Genomic DNA, 18,999 nt, shown 5'->3' on the forward strand with positions numbered 1-18,999 from the left:
TTGCATCAAGACACTGTTCAAAAGGGCCACAACACACTGCAGTACACCAGAACTGCAAAAAGAGGAAAAAGAACACCTCTACAATGTATTCGCCAAAAACTGATAGCCCTGCAATTTCATCAACAGATGCCTAAGGGAAAGACAACGGAATGAGGACATGCCACAACCCAAAGGACTAGCCACACTACCATGCATCAAAAACATTTCTGAACTGACAGCCAGACTACTGCGACCACTAGGACTCCCAACAGCCACCCTCAGACAACAACTCACCAGGACGAAGGACCCGATACCCAATGTAGTGTACAAAATCCCATGCAAGGACTGCACAAAACACTACATAGGACAAACAAGAAAACCGCTAACGATCCGCATCCATGAACACCAACTAGCCACGAAACGACATGACCAACTATCCTTAGTAGCCACACACTCAGATGACAAGCAACATGAGTTTGACTGGGACAACACTACTATTATTGGACAAGCCAAACAGAGAACAGCCAGGGAATTCCTAGAGGCATGGCACTCCTCCACTGATTCAATCAAAAGCACATCGACCTGGACCCAATATACCGGCCACTGCTGCGGACAGCTGGAACTGACAACCGGAAGCGGCAGGAACACACCACTATAAATGCCAGAGGAAAGATCACAGAAGCGCTTCACAAGAGGCTCCCAAGCACTGAGGATGTCACCTAGACAGGGGACGAAACGTCTGCAACACACATTCCCAGCTCGGCGAACAGAACTACAACAATGTTGAAGAAACTGAGAATTACAAGAGCACATTGGCTATAATCTTTCAATCTTTCCTAGACTCCGAAAGCCCAGAGGACTGGGGAATTGCAGGCAGTATGCCCTCCTTCAACAAAATTGTAAGGAGCTAAAAATTACAGATCAGTCAATTTAACTTCAGAATTGAGGTTGCTTCTAGAATATTATTAGAGATCGAATTAGTAGTCATTTGGAAAAAGCAATTGTATAGAAAGAGCCAACATGGATTTATAAAGGACAGTAGTTTTTAATTTGCTAGGTTTTGTTTGAAATGGAATTGAAAGCATTGATGAGGGTAATGTCGATTATGGTGTACATGGAGTTTCAAAAGGCATTTGATATGAATCTTAAGAGAAATTTTATAGTTCATGGACTAAACAGGACAGTAGCCCTGTGTTACAGAATTGGATCAAACTCCAAAAGGACACAAACATTTTGGTGGAGTTAGCAACTAAGTGTAATGTGATTAGTTTATTTTGGTAGACCATTGTGAGTTAGAACAGTTAATGAAATGTCACAGCCTCCTGGGATTTTATTAATGGGATATAGAGTACAAAAGCCAGTATTTATACAAGGCAACTTGTCACACAACATCTAGAGTATACAAGCCTAAGCATAGGAAGGATATGAATTCATTGGAAATTGCAAAAGAGATTTACACAGTTAAAAGGATAAGGATCTTCAGTTATGAGGATAGATGGGAGATGTTGGGACTGTTCATTTACAAGAGAAGGTGGTTGGTTGGGGATCGTTAGAGATTCAGAGATGTGGATAGAATAGATGAGGAGAAACTGTTCTTGCCTGTAAGTGATTTGCATACATTAACTCTTCAATCGAGTGTTAAGGGTCAGAATTGTATTGCCTGGAAGCGATGGAAGCAGGTACAATTTGAGGTAACCAAGTGAAAGTTGATTGTTGTTTGAATATGAATAAATATACAAGGGTATGGGGAAAGCGCAGAAGAGTTCCAATGTTTAAACAGAGTGCCAGTGCAGATATCATGTGCAAAATGGCTTCCTTCTGTGGTCTTACAATCTAATTTTACTACAACATTTTTTACACACCAATGATCTGTCCCACAATTGCATTGCTGTTTAAATTCACAATCAATTTTAAGCACTTTTTAGGTTTACTTTTTATACCTTAACTTTGGATCTATTCCTTAATCTTTGAATCTTGTACCCATTAGATGATTTTTTTTCTTTCAAACTTTTATACCACTGCAAATGTTCATAATCAATTTGTTTTGTCACTCTATTCTTCCATCCTTCTCTTCAAAGATTAAATAAAGTTGCCAGGGAAACCAACCTCCCTCTTGTTCAGGAACCATCATCTTAATTCTCTTGTTTCTCTGTGTTAATTTTAAATGGGGTTTTGTATTATGAGGCACAAAATCAACCAAAGCCTTTCACCCTTCAGCAGAATTAAGTCTCAATTCTCAAATTTCTAATTGATTTTCACCTTTTGTCCTTAGAACTGGGGATAGTTTGTGACTTCACTTCATTGGGATGCTTTTTGATACCATTAAGCTGTGAACAATATGGGTATGACTGATTTGAAACTTCAGTCAACTTCACAAGTATCCAAAGATGAATATCATTGTAGGTTGGGCAAGATTCCTAAATTGCAATACTGATGGTTTTCTTCCTTTAATCTCCAGTCATCTGAGGCATCTTTCTGTCCTTTACCTTCCATCCATTTCAATGTAGGTATTTTTGCTGATTGACTAATGTTATGTTTTTGCTCAGAGAATCTGATATGAATGTAATTGGTGGTAGATTTTGAGTTCAAGCAAATGCGGAGCAATTTGAGTTGGAGTTTCATAAACTGCGATTTAAAGTTTGATTACAGTAAAATATTTCTGATCAAAATTGTAGAATTTCTAAATCTTAAATCTTGTTCAAGCCTAATTTGATGCTAAACGTTGGAGTATAGCATATTAAGTTTATTTCAAACTGTTTCTGGTCTTTGTTTGGAGTGGTGAGCTGATTTTTTTTTTTAAACCTAGATGACTTAGGACCAAAGGAAAAGGTATTACCTTAAATTTAAGAATCTGTAGGTTTTCATATCATTTTCACTTATCAAAGTGAAAATAAACTGATTCATGTGGAAGCGAAAGCTGTTGTTTCAACAGCATAAATTCAGTTTAATGTTTGAATGAATATAATTTTACTTGCAAGTATTAACAACTAGTCATGTCTACTTTCTCTATGGAGAAAGTGAGGACTGCAGATGCTCGAGATCAGAGCTTAAAAATGTGTTGCTGGAAAAGCGCAGCAGGTCAGGCAGCATCAAAGGAACAGGAGAATCGACGTTTCGGGCATAAGCCCTTCTTCAGTAAAACTTTCTCTATCCAGACTTCACATACTAAAATTGTGCTTGGAAGGGACAAAAGAAGCTTTGTGTATTATTGCGCCTGGATAATCAATGTTGCAATGTTATTTTGCGTGTGCATCTGAGTTTGTCCAAGTCTTTGATTGATATGAGTGAGTACTTCATTGGTATAACCAGTATTTAGTGTGCATCCTTAACTGCCCTTGAGACACCAATACAGTCGTGTGCAGTTTTCTTGAACTCCATCCACATAGCTTTAGAATAGAATCACTACATTGTAAAAAGAAACTGTTTGGTCCATCAAGTCCACACTGACCTTCTGAAGAGCATTCCACCCTATCCTTGTAACCGTACATTGACAATGGTTAATCCACCTAACCTGCACATCTTTGGACTGTGGGAAGAATTGGAACAGCTGGCAGAAACCCATGCAGACACTGAGAATGTGTAAACATCCATGCAATCAGTCACCTGAGGCTGGACTCAAACTTGGATGAGGTAGCTGCACTAACCACTGAGCTACTGTACCACCTATGAGGAAGGAAGCTCCAGGATTTTGGCTTGGTGACTGTGAAAAAACAGTGATGCTGTTTAAAAATCAGGATGGTATCTGACTTGGATGGTAACTTGTAGGTGATGGAATTTCCATCGTTGATGTGGGTTGCAATTTTGGAAGGTGCTGTTTCAGGAACCTTGGAAGTTGCTGCAGTCCACCTCAAATCGTACACTTGACTGCTGTTGTGCATCGGTGATGGAATAAGTGAATGTTTTAAGATAGTGGTTAGGGTGGCTTGGAACTGTAATTCATCCATCCAAATAAGAAAATATTCCATTACATTCCTAATTTGTGCTGTAAATGACAGGCTTTAGAAGATCAGAACTATATTACTTGATGTAGAACTTTCAGCTTCTGACCTTATTTATCTGGGATATCATATTAACTTTCTGATTATTATTTTAAAAAAAAGGCTGCTTGTTGAGCTGCAGCCTCCTGGATGTGGTGGAACTGCATTGTATTAATCTATATTAAACAGCATTGACATAACCTGTATCTGTAGCGCACAGCTTCTGATTTTCAGGCTGCATGTAGTCCTGTGTTGTAGTTTCACCAGGTCAGTGCCTCATCTTTAGGTACAGCTGGTGCTGTTCCTCTCTTGTATGCTGCTGAGCTGGGGTTGATTCTCTTAGTAGTACTGGTAAAATGGGAAGTATTCTTCGCCAAGGTTAAAGATCGCCGTGGGATACAATTATGCTGCAGATGGCTCACAGCAGAGGTGTTACATCAGTTCTGAATCTATCTAACTCAGCTTGGTGATGATGCACCACAACACAATGGATGACATCTTCAGTTTGAAAATGTGATTACCTTGTAATTTTTGTCTCGACCAGCTTCAAAGTTCCAACCAGAAGGTACTGTCATTGCTCATTTACATTCTAGGAGTGGACTTTGCAGTCAGCTTGGGCATGAAGGGTATTGTCGACGAATCTGCCATTAAAGAATGGTTAACTCCAAACATTGCATTACCGTAGTGTTTCCATCCCTCTTCTCTCCTTTGACGAAAATGAAAAAGAGAGGAGACAACATTGCCAACCTTCCTCGCACAAAGAGTATTCCAGTGGGTAAAGGGAGTGCGAGCCTAAACTGTTTCTGTAATCTTGCTGATGAGTATCGGGTAAGTTTTGAGAATTTATCAGAGTAGGAAGCTTCAATTTAGTATTAAAGTTATTTAACATTGTCAGGATTAATTAACTGGAAAGGTTAAGAAATAGCTGGATAGCTCCAAATCGTAATCTGCTCCTCTTGCTTGATGTGGGAAGCCGGGCACATTTCCAGTGCCCAGGACCTGCAATGTGTGTGCAAGACGTGTCTCTAGCTGCAGCTCCTGAAAGCCCAAGTTTTGGAGTTGGAATGGTGTCTGGGGATGCTATAGAGTATTTGTGTGGCAGAGGGGTAGGGCAGTAATACAGAAATTGAGGGAGAGGTAGAAACCAAGGCAAACAAGAACAGTAAGGGAACCGCTGTTGAAAAGAGCAGCGAAGGTGATCTGAACCGAGGTAGATGAACTTTTGGTTAGTGCTTGGAACTATGACATTATTGTGATTAGAGACTTGGCTGAAAGAGGAATAGGACTGGCAGCTGAAGTGCAAGGATTTGATGTTTCGGGTGTGATAGAAGGGGACTAAAAAGGGGGAGTTGCATTACTGGTCAGAGTATCTCGTAGCCCTAGTGAGGGAGGATACTTCAGAAGACTCTTGCAACAAGGCAATATGGGCAGAACTCGAGAATAGAAAAAGTAAAATCACAATGCTGGGAGTATACCACAGGCCTCCAACAACCAGTGGGAGTTAGAGGACAGAACATGTAGATAAACTTTTGAATTAAGTCAAAACAGCAGGATTATTGTGGTATGTGATTTTAGCTTCCCCTATATTGACTGCTGGAGTGGAGTGCCACAAGGATCGGTGCTGGGTCCTCTACTTTTTTGTCATTTGGATGCGAGCATAAGCAGTACAGTTAGGAAGTAGATGACACCAAAATTGGAGGTGTAGTGGACAGCGAAGAGGGTTACCTCAGTTTACAACAGGATCTTGACCAATTGGGCCAATGGGCTGAGAAGTGGCAGATGGAGGTTAATTCAGATAAATGCGAGGTGCTGCATTTTGGGAAAGCAAATCTTAGCAGAACTTATACACTTAATGGTAAGGTCCTAGGAAGTGTTGCTGATCAAAGAGACCTTGGAGTGCAGGTTCATAGCTCCTTGAAAGTGGAGTCGCAGGGAGATAGGATAATGAAGAAGGCTTTTAGTATGCTTTCTTTTATTGGTCAGAATATTGAGTACAGGAGTTGGGAGGTCATGTTGCGGCTGTACAGGACATTGTTTAGGCCACTGTTGGAATATTGCATGCAATTCTGGTCTCCTTCCTATTGGAAAGATATTGTGAAACTTGAAAGGGTTCAGAAAAGAATTACAAGGATGTTGCCAGGGTTGGAAGTTTGAGCTATAGGGAGAGGCTGAACAGGCTGGGGCTGTTTTCCCTGGAGCGTTGGAGGCTGAGGGGTGACCTTATTGAGGTTTACAAAATTATGAGAGGCATGGATAGAATAAGTAGGCAAAGTCGGGTGCTGGCAGGTGGGACTAGATTGGGTTGGGATATCTGGTCAGCATGGATGGGCTTACCGAAGGGTCTGTTTCCATGCTGTACATCTCTATGACTGGGATTCACTTATTGCTATGGGGCAGAATTTTTTAAGACCGTATGTAAGCAGTCTAACCGGGGGAGGAATTATACTTGACATTGTTTTGGGAAATGAACTCATCTAGGTAAATGAAGTTTCAGTGGAGGACCATTTCAGGAGTAGTGACCATAGTACCATGGGTTTTAAGATACTCGTGGATAAGGATAATGGCAGTCCTTGGATGAAGGTGTCAAGTGGAGGTAAGGCAAACTACAACAATATTAGGCAGGAACTGGAGAATGTTTATTGGAGGCAGCTGTTTGAGGGTAAATCTAGATTGGATATGTGGGAGTATTTCAAACTGCAATTGATAAGAGTTCAGGAGTGGCACATTCCTATGAGAATGTAGGATAGGTATGGCAAATTTCATGAACCTTCGATGTTACGAATTTAATCAGAATGAGGAATCATACGTAAGGTATAGATGGTGGAACTGATGAAGCTCTTGAAATATATAAGGAAAGTAGGAAAGAACTTAAACAAGGAATCAGAAGGGGTAAAGGGATCATGAAAAGTCATTACCAAAGAGGATTAAGGAGAATGCCAAGGTGTTTTATACTTATATAAAAAGCAAGAGGGTAGGCAGGGAAAGGGTTGGTCCACAAAGGGTTGGCCCACTTGAGGATAAAGGAGGGAATTTGTGTGGAACCAGAAAAAGTAAGTGAAGTCCTAAATGAATACTTTGTCAGTATTCACCAAAGAGAAGTGATTGGTGGAGGATGATATGAGGGAAGGGATTGTCATGTTTCTGAGCCAAATTGTATTAAAAAGAAAGATGTTGTACGTGTTAAAAAGTGGTAAGATATACCTTTGCATCCTCGATGACCAAAGGTGAGGTCCCAGAGGCCTGGAGCATAGCCAATGTTGTCCCACTGTGTAAGAGGAGTAGCAGGGACAATCCCAGAAATGATAGGCCTGAGAGTCTCACATCAGTGATAGGGAAATTATTGGAAAAGATTCTCAGACTAGGGCCTGTTCCTGTGCTGTTGTGTTCTTTGTATTGTTACTTCTACCAGATTCATCTAAGACCGGTAGTTTGGAAGAAAAAGCTGAGTAGGTTTTTCCCTCTTTCTTTTCCCTCAGTCATCATGATCTTTGGTATTATTGAATCACGCCTGCTAATAGGACATTTAAGGCCCCTGACTGGACTATGTACTGTGCTCTCGCTATCCTCAGTTCGTCTTCCAAATTGAGCTCAACATGGAGCTGCTGATGTGGGAAAGTGGGAGGTCATAGTGGGAGTTTTCTTGTTTATATCAGGCCTGAAGTCATTTGACTCCAGCCCACCAAATCTTTTCATCTGGATTCTTTATCTCTAACCCAGATCAGTCAAAACATTGCCCACTCACGTTTACAGTTTTCTGGCTAAACGTCTGAGACAGCAGCTTTTGCAATCAAAGCTATCCAGTTAAGCAGTCCGTGCAGTCACCAGTGGATTAGTTTGGCTCCAACTACCAATAATCCCCACTATTACCCTCTACTTAGATTAGTAGCTGTTGTAGTCTATGGTCCAAATTCCTCAAAACCACTTCAGTATCTGAGCAAAGCTAAGTGTATAAGGTATATAAAGGGATACAGTGATAGGTGGGTCAGAGATACAGGTGGACAAGTGGGAGCTTAAAGTAGGCTTAAGGCTATGCAACAGTTAGGTCAGATTTTTGGTATCCATGTCAACTTTTTACAAAAGCAGCTTGACAAGACCAGGAAGTGCGGACCATTCTTGATAGCTCTGAAGTTTTTATCTTCAGATGTTACTTGATTCCTTTCTGAAAGCTATGAATGAATCTGCCTCTGCCACCCCCTCAGTGCATTCTGGATCCTAACCACATCTTGCATGAAAAAGTTTTTTCCATTGTCACATTACTACTTTAACCAATCACTGTAAATCTGTGTCTCAAGATTCTGCACACTTCCACCTGTTAAAACAGTTTTTCTTGATCTGTGCTGTCTTAATTCCCTCTGGACTGGCTGAGGAAACTAGGGGTGACCTATGAAAAAGAAGCTGAGATATTGACCCTTGGACCTGCTGTTCTTCGTGGGCCAAGTGATAGGAATGGTCTCATTTATGTTGTACCTTCACTTATGTAAAGACCATATCTCTTCACTTTTTTGTGTTCTTGACTCTAGACTGAAATTGTAAATGGGCATTAAAGAAAAATACAAGAATCATGTAAGGAATGTTTGGTAGTTCGGTTTTAAAAAGTACAGTGATTATTCTAAATACTGTTTACGCTATTGTTTATCCAGCTAGTAGGGAAAGTTTAATTGCATGTAAACTGGTAGCAAGCGGTGTATACGAATTGAGATCTAGCCAGCAGCAGGTAGTTGATTTGGTCTGTTAGAGTGGTGATCAGTTGTCAATGTCAGCTAGAAAGATTTTTTCAGGACGTACGTGATTGCTTTCCAAGTGGCTGGGTGTGAATTGTACAGCCAGAAGCCAGACTTCCGGATGGGGGAGTGTTGTCCTTTTGCTTTTTTTAAAAAAAAAACTAATGCCTGAAGCCACTTTATTTTCTTTCTGCTCGAAGCAATGTCGTTTTATCAGTTGCTGTACTCTTCCTTTTAAGGAAGCCAAAAATTCCTGGAGTAAAGAAGGATCAACAAATAGTAAGTCCGATAGAATCAAAAGGGGACTCTTTGGACAGGGAATCATTGAATTATTTTTCCAGCATTTCCCTCCACCCATAACACCAATTTTACTTGTGTCTGTGTCTATTTGTATTTGTTTTGAAGTGTGTGTTTCTAAGGGATTAGAGTTTTAACCAATAGATTTATAGGTCAGTGGTTCATAATTATTTATGTGCAGCTAAATTCTATTTTTATTTGTTACAATTAGTCATTCTGGAGTATAGAAACGTTTTTCAACCTGGGCCTAAAAAGGCAGGTAAATTGGGGAATTTTGTATACTACTGCAAAATCTTTAACTTTTGTGACAATCTCAGGTGGATTTTCAGTGTGCTACCCTACTCAGAAAGTTTGGTTTTGTTTCAGTTTGAGGTTCATCAGATGTTTATTTCCCATCTGTTGTTTGTTCTTTTGCATGTGATTTAAAATTTGGCAATAATTTGGCTGCTGAACAGTTGATTTCAAAGATTTGTAAAATGTCTCTTCTAATTCTCATTTATTTGAGCAGTTCACTCTGACTTAAATTTATGAATCTAGATTTTTCATTAATATAGCCATAACAGGTGTAAGCGCATCCTTGTATGCAAAATATTGGTTTGCTGTTTCAGTTGGTGTGATTTGGTCTCCCCCAGGCTATTTTATCAGCTTTACTTGTCACAAATGCCAGACTGTTGTTTTTCTTGGTTAAAAGTCATCTGTCTTGTTGACACTCCAAATATTAAAAATATCCGATCTCTGCTTTTAAACTTAAAATGATGGCATCATGACAATTAGTTATATTTTGGTGTTTTGCAAGCCATGCACTTGAGGTGGCATCTTATCAATTATCAATATTGTAACTTCACCTCTGATTTCAGACTACGGATGTATTGAATTTTATATCTGGAACTGACAGGTTTTCAGAATCTGCTAATGTATATCATGAGAGACACCTAACCCTTAAATTCCTACTTTGAATATAAGTATTATTCAGAGATTACCCTGTGGATGCAAACTCTCAATTGAAAAACTATCATAAGTCAGATATTTTGACAGCCAAATTGTTCTTTTGTCTACCATGTTGACTATATTACATTGTTCAGCATCTCATTCTGTGCAATTGCAAAGTCACCAGTTAGTTAGACTAACAGTCATTAATATTCCTTAAGGAAATTTTCAAGGAAAACAAATGCACATTATTTGCAAAAGAGAACAGGATGTCCTTGTTGAGAAATTAGACATACAATTATTCTTTGGTCAGGGCTGTATTCCTGCTTGCTCCTCCCTTTTTTTTTAGTGTTTTTCGCTGTTAATGATGTAAAAGCTGATATGTTTTGATACTACTGCCACTAGGAGGAGCACAAGAATGGCCCAGAAAACTTTGCACAAGACTTTTTACTTCCTGCTTCAGGGCAGAAACAATTTATTAAAGGCATATTTGTATAATTTGGAAATTGTTGGTAAAATTGCAGTTCACTTTTACATGTCACAAATAAAATGCTTGCTCATAACATCGTCTAACTTGTTAAGTTTGTGACTTAAATGAAATGTTCATTTTCCTCTGGTAAAACTGTGTGCAGTACTACGTTTGCATTGAATAAAACATGATAAAATTATTTTAAATATACATATGAGAGAGCCATATACAATTTCATATGTTCCATTTCATTTTGTTGAGCGCACTGCAACTTTTGACACATTTGAATCTGAAACAACTGATGCTATAAACCATTAATGATTTTGACTCTGATTTTAATCAAACGTGTTCCAAATCCACATGCTTTATAATATTTTTGCCTCATTCTTTGGTAGCTATTTTGATCTGCTGGTGAATAAATAAAATACCCAAGATTAAGAATGTAAATTAAGGTATAAAAATTAAATTTCCAACCATGCAACACTCTTTCTTAAAGGATTGAATACCAGTAGAGGCAGCATTAGTGCATGGAGTTGTAGTGGTGTTTGGAATAGCAGAGTGCCACTTCATTTGATTTTTGTTTTTGTTGACATTCCCCCAAATCCTCTATCTGTCTTGGATATTCCAGTTTCTGCTTTTAGTGTTTAGTGCTTTTAGATATTTCAAAAGTCTTAAAGACAAATATTATACTGATGCAAATAGTCATAGTCTTACCAGACTATAGGGCTGCTCTCTTTAGAGAGAGACAGCTCATGGTGATCATTACACATCCAGCAAGGAGGGAGGTTGAGAAGGAGAATTTCTCTTGGTAACCTCAGTTGATGTGAGAATTGAACTCAGCTATTGGCATAACTCTGCATTACAAACCAGCTGTTCAAGCTAAGCCAATCCATGGCATAAATTTAAGACTGTTATTATTTTCTTAAGTGATGCTTCGATTTAGACTGCCTTATGCTGGAAGATCTTTTTCTCATGTTTTTAACTGCTTGAATGACGCTTGTAGATAACTGCTGGCAGAGCTATTTATGCACGACAGCATTTTTTAAAGGACTTTATAATTACCTGGTTTATAGTTCCCATGGCTGATATGTGATCACATTCAGAACAAACAAATTTAAAAACTACATTTTGTGTTTACTTTTAAAGTTGTGAAGTTGATCGTTTCATGTTTGGGTAAACCATGCAATACAAAATGAATAATATGTTTACACTCTTAATGAGTTAGTTACCTTTTTAAATACATTGCAGAGTTATTTTTCCCTGCAAAGTCATGAATGGAACAGGTTCTGTGACAGACCGATAACTTTACTGATCATATATAGTGGTAATAATGAATATTGTCCACAAAGTATTCAGTCAAAGGGTGGGGGTAGTTGTGTGTACAATAAGTTTAATTCAAGAAAATTTGCTTTCTCGATAAATTACTGTTAACTAGCACCTACAAAGGTTTTTAAATTAAACATAAGGTAGAAACGAAAAGTGGGCAAGAGGAAATCAATGCTTGAGAGACTGCTTTAGAAAGGGGATACTGAAACTACTTTCAGACTTTTTTTCAGTTATTGAAATCTGAAATAACAAAGGATTAGAATTGGGGTTGAATTTGATTGTGTTTTATTGAAATTTGTCGCTGGGAAAAGACTGAATTTGCTGTGCAATGCTTTTGATTTTAATTGGTCATTTATGATTTTAAAGGCTGTTAAAGTGTAACTTCAGAACAATGTTATCTTGAATATATGCCCAATGCTAACAATAGAACATGTATGTGGAACCAATTATAGTTTGTGATCTGAAATAAATACTTGCATTTTAAATTAAGAAGTACTGAACTGTTCCAGTTAACTACTTAGTTTAATTTCCTGATTGTGTGCACATATCTACCCTCATTCACATGCATCCTCTGTTTCAGTGTAGTGTCGCAATATGTATAATATTAAATCTTTTTTTTCTCCCAGGCTGGTCGAAAAGAAAGGGGCGATGCACTCAATGCTGCGATTGACAAAATGACTAAAAAGACAAGGGACTTGCGCAGACAGGTATGCTAAATTATTGAAAGAACAGGTATAAAGAAACATTTCTTTTTAACTGTTACTTTTTAGATAATTTTGAATTTAAAACCGTCATGGAAGTGATGAGTTTATAATTGTACACAAAACCATTTTAAGGACAGTGTTAACCAAATACTTAGGTATTCAGCAATTTAAACCTTGTGTGGAATTTGGAAATATATTGACAGGAACTTAAACTTCCATGGGGCCAATCTTGATCCTCTGACTAACAAAAGCATTCCACACACCTTCTGAAACCACATCCTGCATCAGCCCATGAAAATCGGAAGTTCCAAGATGCACAGTGGGTCCTGGTGCACTTTGTGTTAATGCTTAGAATAGAAACAGATTAAAATAGACTAAACAAAATTGAAGTTTGTCTTTGCATAGATGGGCTATAAAACTATGAAGGCTTCTATCTTGGTGACTGTATCAAAAGTAACCATAGTTGAAAGGACAGTACTTAACCTACTTTTAAACTAATAGTTATTTAAGACTACCTTGATTTTTGGATTTATACTGTATATTGTATTTTTAACCTGTAATATAGGATGTCCAGGGTTGAAAATGGTCTGTGCAGCAAAGATGTCACACCTGTTGACTTGTCTTCTAAAATCGCTGCTTGTGCTAAAAACTAAAACAAGTCAATGTGGCAATCACTATGTTTGCTGTCTGCTAAAAATGAAACCCTCCATCTTATATAGTGTGGCAAGAGTACCACTCAAATATGCATTCAGAAAGTAGATTGTGTCTAGAAAATGGTCAGCTATTTAAATTCATACTTAACATGACATAATCTGGAGTTGGAGCAATTCTAATTTGGACAGTCTTTAAGAAAATATGTAATTCCATGCATAGGTCAGACTGATCATTATGAATTTTTCATTCTGTATGATCTTTTAATATAGAGAATTGATTAGAAGCCAAGTTTATCTAAAGCTAAAATATGTTTTTAAAAATTTTAAAGTAATAGCAGTTAATCCATATTACAGAGGAGGAAGTGCTGGATGTGTTGAAACGCATAAAGGTGGGAAAAATCCCCAAGACCTGATCAGAACTCTTTGGGAAGCTAGGAAAGTGATTGCTGGGTGCCTTGCTGAGATATTTGTTTCATCAATAGTCACAGGTGAGGTGCCAGAAGACTGGAGGTTGGTTAACGTGATAATATGATTTAAGAAAGGTGGTAAGGACAAGCCAGGGAATTATAGACCAGTGAGCCTGACGTCAGTGGTGGGCAAATTGTTGTTGTGTAAATCCTGTCCCTCACGATTCCCTGTATTTGGAAAGGCAAGGACTGATTAGAGATAGTCAACATGGCTTTGTGCGTGGGAAATCATGTCTCTCGAACTTGATTGAGTTTTTTGAAGAAGTAACAAAAAGGACTGAGGGCAGAGCGGTGGACACGATCTAGGCGGACTTCAGTAAGGCGTTCTACAAGGTTCCTCATGGGAAACTGGTAAGCAAGGTTAGATCTCGTGGAATACAGGGCGAACTAGCCATTTGGATACAGAACTAGCTCGAAGGTAAAAGACAGGATGGTGGTGGTGGAGGGTTGTTTTTCAGAATGGAGTCCAGAACTAGAAGACATAGGTATAGGATGAGAGGGGAAAGATATAAAAGGGACCTAAGGGGCAACATTTTCACGCAGAGGATGGTATGTGTATGGAATGAGCTGCCAGAGGAAGTGGTGGAGGCTAGTACATTTAAAAGGCATCTGGATAGGTATATGAATAGGAAGGGTTTAAAGGATATGGGCCACATGCTGGCAAATGGAACGAGATTAAGTTGGGATATCTGGTCGGTATGGACGAGTTGGACTGAAGGGTCTGTTTCTGTGCTGTACATCTGACTGTAAGTTCAGATGCTTGCACAGTTTTTGACTACAACTGGAATTTGTTATTGGCTCATTAGAATGACTTCCACCTCTGCATGAGGAGTTGCATTTAAAGCCCATACCCAAGACTTGAACATAGAAACTTAGCTGATATTCCAGTACAGTACTGAAATGTGCCACACTGGCAAAGATGCTATTTATCTGATAAGGTATTAAACCAAGGAGTGTTCCACTTACTAAGGTGGAAATTAAAGGTCCTCCTGCATGATTCAAAGAAGTACAAAGGATTTTTAGGCTCACTGGCTAAAATTTATACCTCAATCAATGTCACAGAAAAACCTATCTGGTTATTATGCTGATGTGTGAGAGTTTAATGTGTGGAAATTGAATGCAGCATGTTCCACATTACAGCAGTGACTTTAGTTCAAACAGAAACCTCATTGCCTATAAAGCACATTGGGATATCCTGAGGCCATGAAAGCTGTTATATTTATTCAAGTCTTGTCTGTCTTTCCAGCTTGTTGTTCAGTACCAAAAGGTTGTTAAATTATAGAATAATATACTTAAATTGATTAAAGTATAATCCAAATAATTAAAATATTGAATTGAGAACCCAATTCAACTGTTCCATAAATGGTAATGAATTAATGATTAATTACTTGCAAAATCACCTGTTTCAAACGAGAGTGGTTTTATTCTAGAAATAAAATTAATAATTATTATGATTGGAAAGAAAATGTTCAAAATAAGGTGTAGTCCAGACTGAGGAGATGAATGTCCTCTGCTTATTATAAAGGTTCTATGAGAAATTAATTTGCAAAGTCTCAATTGACTCTTTAATGGGTATGAGTTATTAGTGCAAAATTGCCTTTAATTTAGCAGTAAATTTGTAACCTAGTGTAAAATGGTGACATAAGGCTACTTGTTGCTATAATGACTAATCTCCTAAGATTGCTTGTGAGGGTGTTCCACTTGGACTTGTAACTCTCCTACCTCATGCTCTGTCAACTTTTATTATCCACTTGAACATCTGTCCCTTCTGCTGCCGCTCCCTCCTCTTATTTGGACACTCTTGCAATCCCACTATCTCTTTTAAAAGATTCCATGAAAAAGCTGAATAAATTTGGTGGAGCTCAAGTCTGACTGTGCTGCACCTATTCTATTACCATTAACAAGGGCGTTAGTCCCACTACCCTGGCTGATATTTATTCCTCAACCAGCAAGTAAAAAAGTTTAGTTATTTAGTTATCACATTTGCCAGTCATGAATGTTTGTGTGCACAAATTGCCTATTGAATTTTCTACATCACAGCAGTGACTACATTTTAAAATACTTCATTGCTGTAAAATACTTTGAACATGACATAATTGCACACCTTTGTGAATCGAATTTAATGGTCACTATTTCCCAAATGTTGTCGTGGCATCACGTTCCTTATTTCTTCAGTTAAAGGAACCAAATGTAGCATTGCATCTTACCTTGTTAGATGTGTAGTACACTGATAAAGCAATACTAACCAAAACCTTGTGGTTTTCTAATCTGGTTCACACAAACTCTGCCACTGTTTATGAAAATGCTTCTTGATTTGACGAAGTCTGCTTTGGTATCTTGGACTTAGTTTTTTTTTAAAGTTTCAATGTCTTATTTGTCTTGCTGCTAATAAGAAGCTCCTTTTCATTGGAGAATAATGCCAGAAACAATGAACTTCAGTTACTTTAAAGGATTAGAGAAGGTCAGAGTTTTCTATTTTGAGAGGAGAATGTTAAGAGAGATTGAAGAAGTCTTCAAGATTTTGGGTCTGGACAGTGTTGATAGAGAAACTGTTCATATTGGTGGAAGTATTGAGAACCAAAGGACATGGATTTGAGGTATTTAGAATAAGAAGCAGTGGCAGCATCTAAGAATGTATCCATATCTTTCTTGAATATATTCAGTGACTTGGCCTCCACAGACTTCTGTAGTAGGACATCCCGCAGGTTCACTACTGATTAGATTAGATTAGATTAGATTAGATTACATTACAGTGTGGAAACAGGCCCTTCGGCCCAACAAGTCCACACCGACCCGCCGAAGCGCAACCCACCCATTCCCCTACATTTGCCCCTTACCTAACACTACGGGCAATTTTGCATGGCCAATTCACCTGACCTGCACATCTTTGGATTGTGGGAGGAAACCGGAGCACCCGGAGGAAACCCACGCAGACACGGGGAGAACGTGCAAACTCCACAGAGTCAGTCGCCTGAGGCGGGAAATGAACCCGGGTCTCTGGCGCTGCGAGGCAGCAGTGCTAACCACTGTGCCACCGTGCCGCCCATAAACTCTGTAGAGTAAAGAAAGTTTTCCTCATATGGACCAAAATGGACCATGTTACCTGAAATTGTCCACTGGTTCTAGGGCTCTCCAATCAGGAATAGCATTCTCTCTGGACCAAGTCTGACCAGCTCAGGTAGAATGTTATATGTTACAATTGGACCCCACCACCACCATCCCATTTTTGTAAACTCCAATGAATTGGGGTAGGTTCAGGTTGCTTTCTTTAAAACAGAGAAGGCTGATTGGGAGGGGGAATCCATTTTTGAAGTGCATTAAATCCATGGACACGATGAATGATGAATGTTAAAGTGTCAACAATAAAGGGGGCATAATTTTAAGGTGAATTGTAGGAGGCTTTGAGATTTAAGAGTGAACATTTTCACTCTGCGAAACAGATCTACAGAACAAGGCCCTATGGCCCATCCTGTCTGTGCCAGTTAATAACAACTACCTATTCTAATCTATTTCGAGCACTTAGCCCATTGCCTTATATATCTCAGCATTGCAAGAGTACATCTAAATACTTAAATGTTATGAACGTTTCTGCCTCTACTACCCTTACAGACAGTGAGTTCCAGATTCCTACCATCCTCTGGGTGAAAAACATATTCTTTATATTCCATCTAAACCACCTGACACTTCCCTAAACCTGTGCGCCATGGTTATTGATCCCTCCATCAAGGGTAAACGTGTTTACTGTCTACCCTACTTATGTCCTTTATACATTATGCATTTCAGACGCAATGTTGGACTGCGGCTCTTTCTCTTCTTTTCCTCCCTTTTTAAACAATGGGGTTACGTTTGCCACCGTCTGTTGTACAGTAGGTGTCCTCATCACCTTTCATCGTTTAAAATTTATCTTGAATTTTATTGATTCTCCTGTCCACAGTCAAGAAGTCTCTGCTTGGGTCAGTGATAAGATGTGGTTCTTTATGTTGGAGGCATCCTGTTAGTTCATATGTCTAGGGAATGTGGGTTCCTAACTAGCTGTATTAATTTTAGCTTATACCGAAAATGTATTTTTAAAAAAAAATATTTTAGCTTTGTGACCCTTTTATGAAAGGAAACATCATTTGTGGCCCTTGAAATTCCATCTCTCAAAAAACTGTTCTGACCGCCTGAATGTGGGACAGTACGTGACAGTTTGTTTGAGTGGACTGCCTGCCAGCACCACTCTGATCTAAACTGTGGTTTCCAGCATCTGCAGTCCTCACTTTTGCCGAGTTCGTTTTAACCTTACTGCGAATCCTCTTGCAAGGATGCCTACCTTGAAGTTGTCCTCCTCTCTCCACAAGAATCTGTGAGTCTCTCGCTCTTGCTCTACTGCCCCCAGGTCCACTCTGGAGGCTTCATGCCCCTATTCCTGATGAAGGGCTTTTGCCCAAAACATCGATTTTCCTGCTCCTCGGATGCTACCTGACCTGCTGTGCTTTTCCAGCACCACTCTGATCTAAACCCTATGCCTGACAGTTTAGCTGTCCACATGACATTTAGCTCATGTCTGCGACAGTTGCACCTTGGTTCTGCAGACAACGTGCAGCAGTATACACTTAGAATTGACTAGGACGGCAGTTGTGGTACAGCATGTTCAGGCTGTTCATGATGTTTCCCTGTGTTTGTAGATAAGATTCAAATGGTTTTCACTTTTTGTCTGCTGTTGATAAAGCCTGTCCAGGTGACATCCAGGTGTTTTCATAGAATCCCTACAGTGCGGAAATGGGCCATTTGGCCTAGCAAGTCCCACCGACCTTCCAAAGAGTAACCCTACCAGACTCATTCCCCTACCCTGTTACTCTACATTTACCCCTGACTGATACACCTAACCTACACATCCCTGAACACTATGGGCAATTTAGCATGCCCAATTTGCCAAACCTGCACATCTTTGGGTTGTGGCAGGAAACCCACGCAGACCACTGGGAGAATGTGCAAACTCCACGCAGGCAGTCACTCCAACGCTCCAGGCAAAACAGCCCCAGACTGTTCAACCTCTCTCTATAGCTCAAATTCTCCAACCCTGGCAACATCCTTGCAAATCTTTTCTGAACCCTTTCAAGTTTCACAACATCTTTCCGATAGGAAGGAGACCAGAATTGCACACACTATTCCAACAGTGGCCTAACCAATGTCCTGTACAGCCGCAACATGACCTCCCAACTCCTGAACTCAATACTCTGATCAATAAAGGAAAGCATACCAAACGCCACCTTCACTAACCTATCTACCTGCGACTCCACTTTCAAGGAGCTATGAAAGTGCACTCCAAGGTCTCTTTGTTCAGCAACACTCCTGAGGACCTTACCATAAAGTGTATAAGTCCTGCTAAGATTTGCTTTCCCAAAATGCAGCACCTCACATTTATCTGAATTAAACTCACTTTTCAGCCATTGGCCCATCTGGTCCAGATCCTGTTGTAATCTGAGGTAACCCTCTT

At 39.3% G+C, this 18,999-nt stretch overlaps 1 protein-coding gene across 2 annotated transcripts in view; it reads left to right on the top strand.

Annotated features, from left to right (window-relative positions):
• ctnna1 (catenin (cadherin-associated protein), alpha 1) overlaps positions 1-18,999 on the top strand; it is a 160,504-nt gene that overhangs the window by 97,385 nt on the left and 44,120 nt on the right. For both annotated transcript variants that reach the window (XM_043703889.1, XM_043703890.1), the window contains exon 8: positions 12,323-12,403. In XM_043703889.1, the coding sequence (XP_043559824.1) occupies positions 12,323-12,403 (81 nt within the window). The remainder of the gene's footprint in view (positions 1-12,322; positions 12,404-18,999) is intronic.

The sequence above is a fragment of the Chiloscyllium plagiosum genome, chromosome 14, assembly GCF_004010195.1.
Source record: "Chiloscyllium plagiosum isolate BGI_BamShark_2017 chromosome 14, ASM401019v2, whole genome shotgun sequence".
NCBI lineage: Eukaryota > Metazoa > Chordata > Chondrichthyes > Orectolobiformes > Hemiscylliidae > Chiloscyllium > Chiloscyllium plagiosum.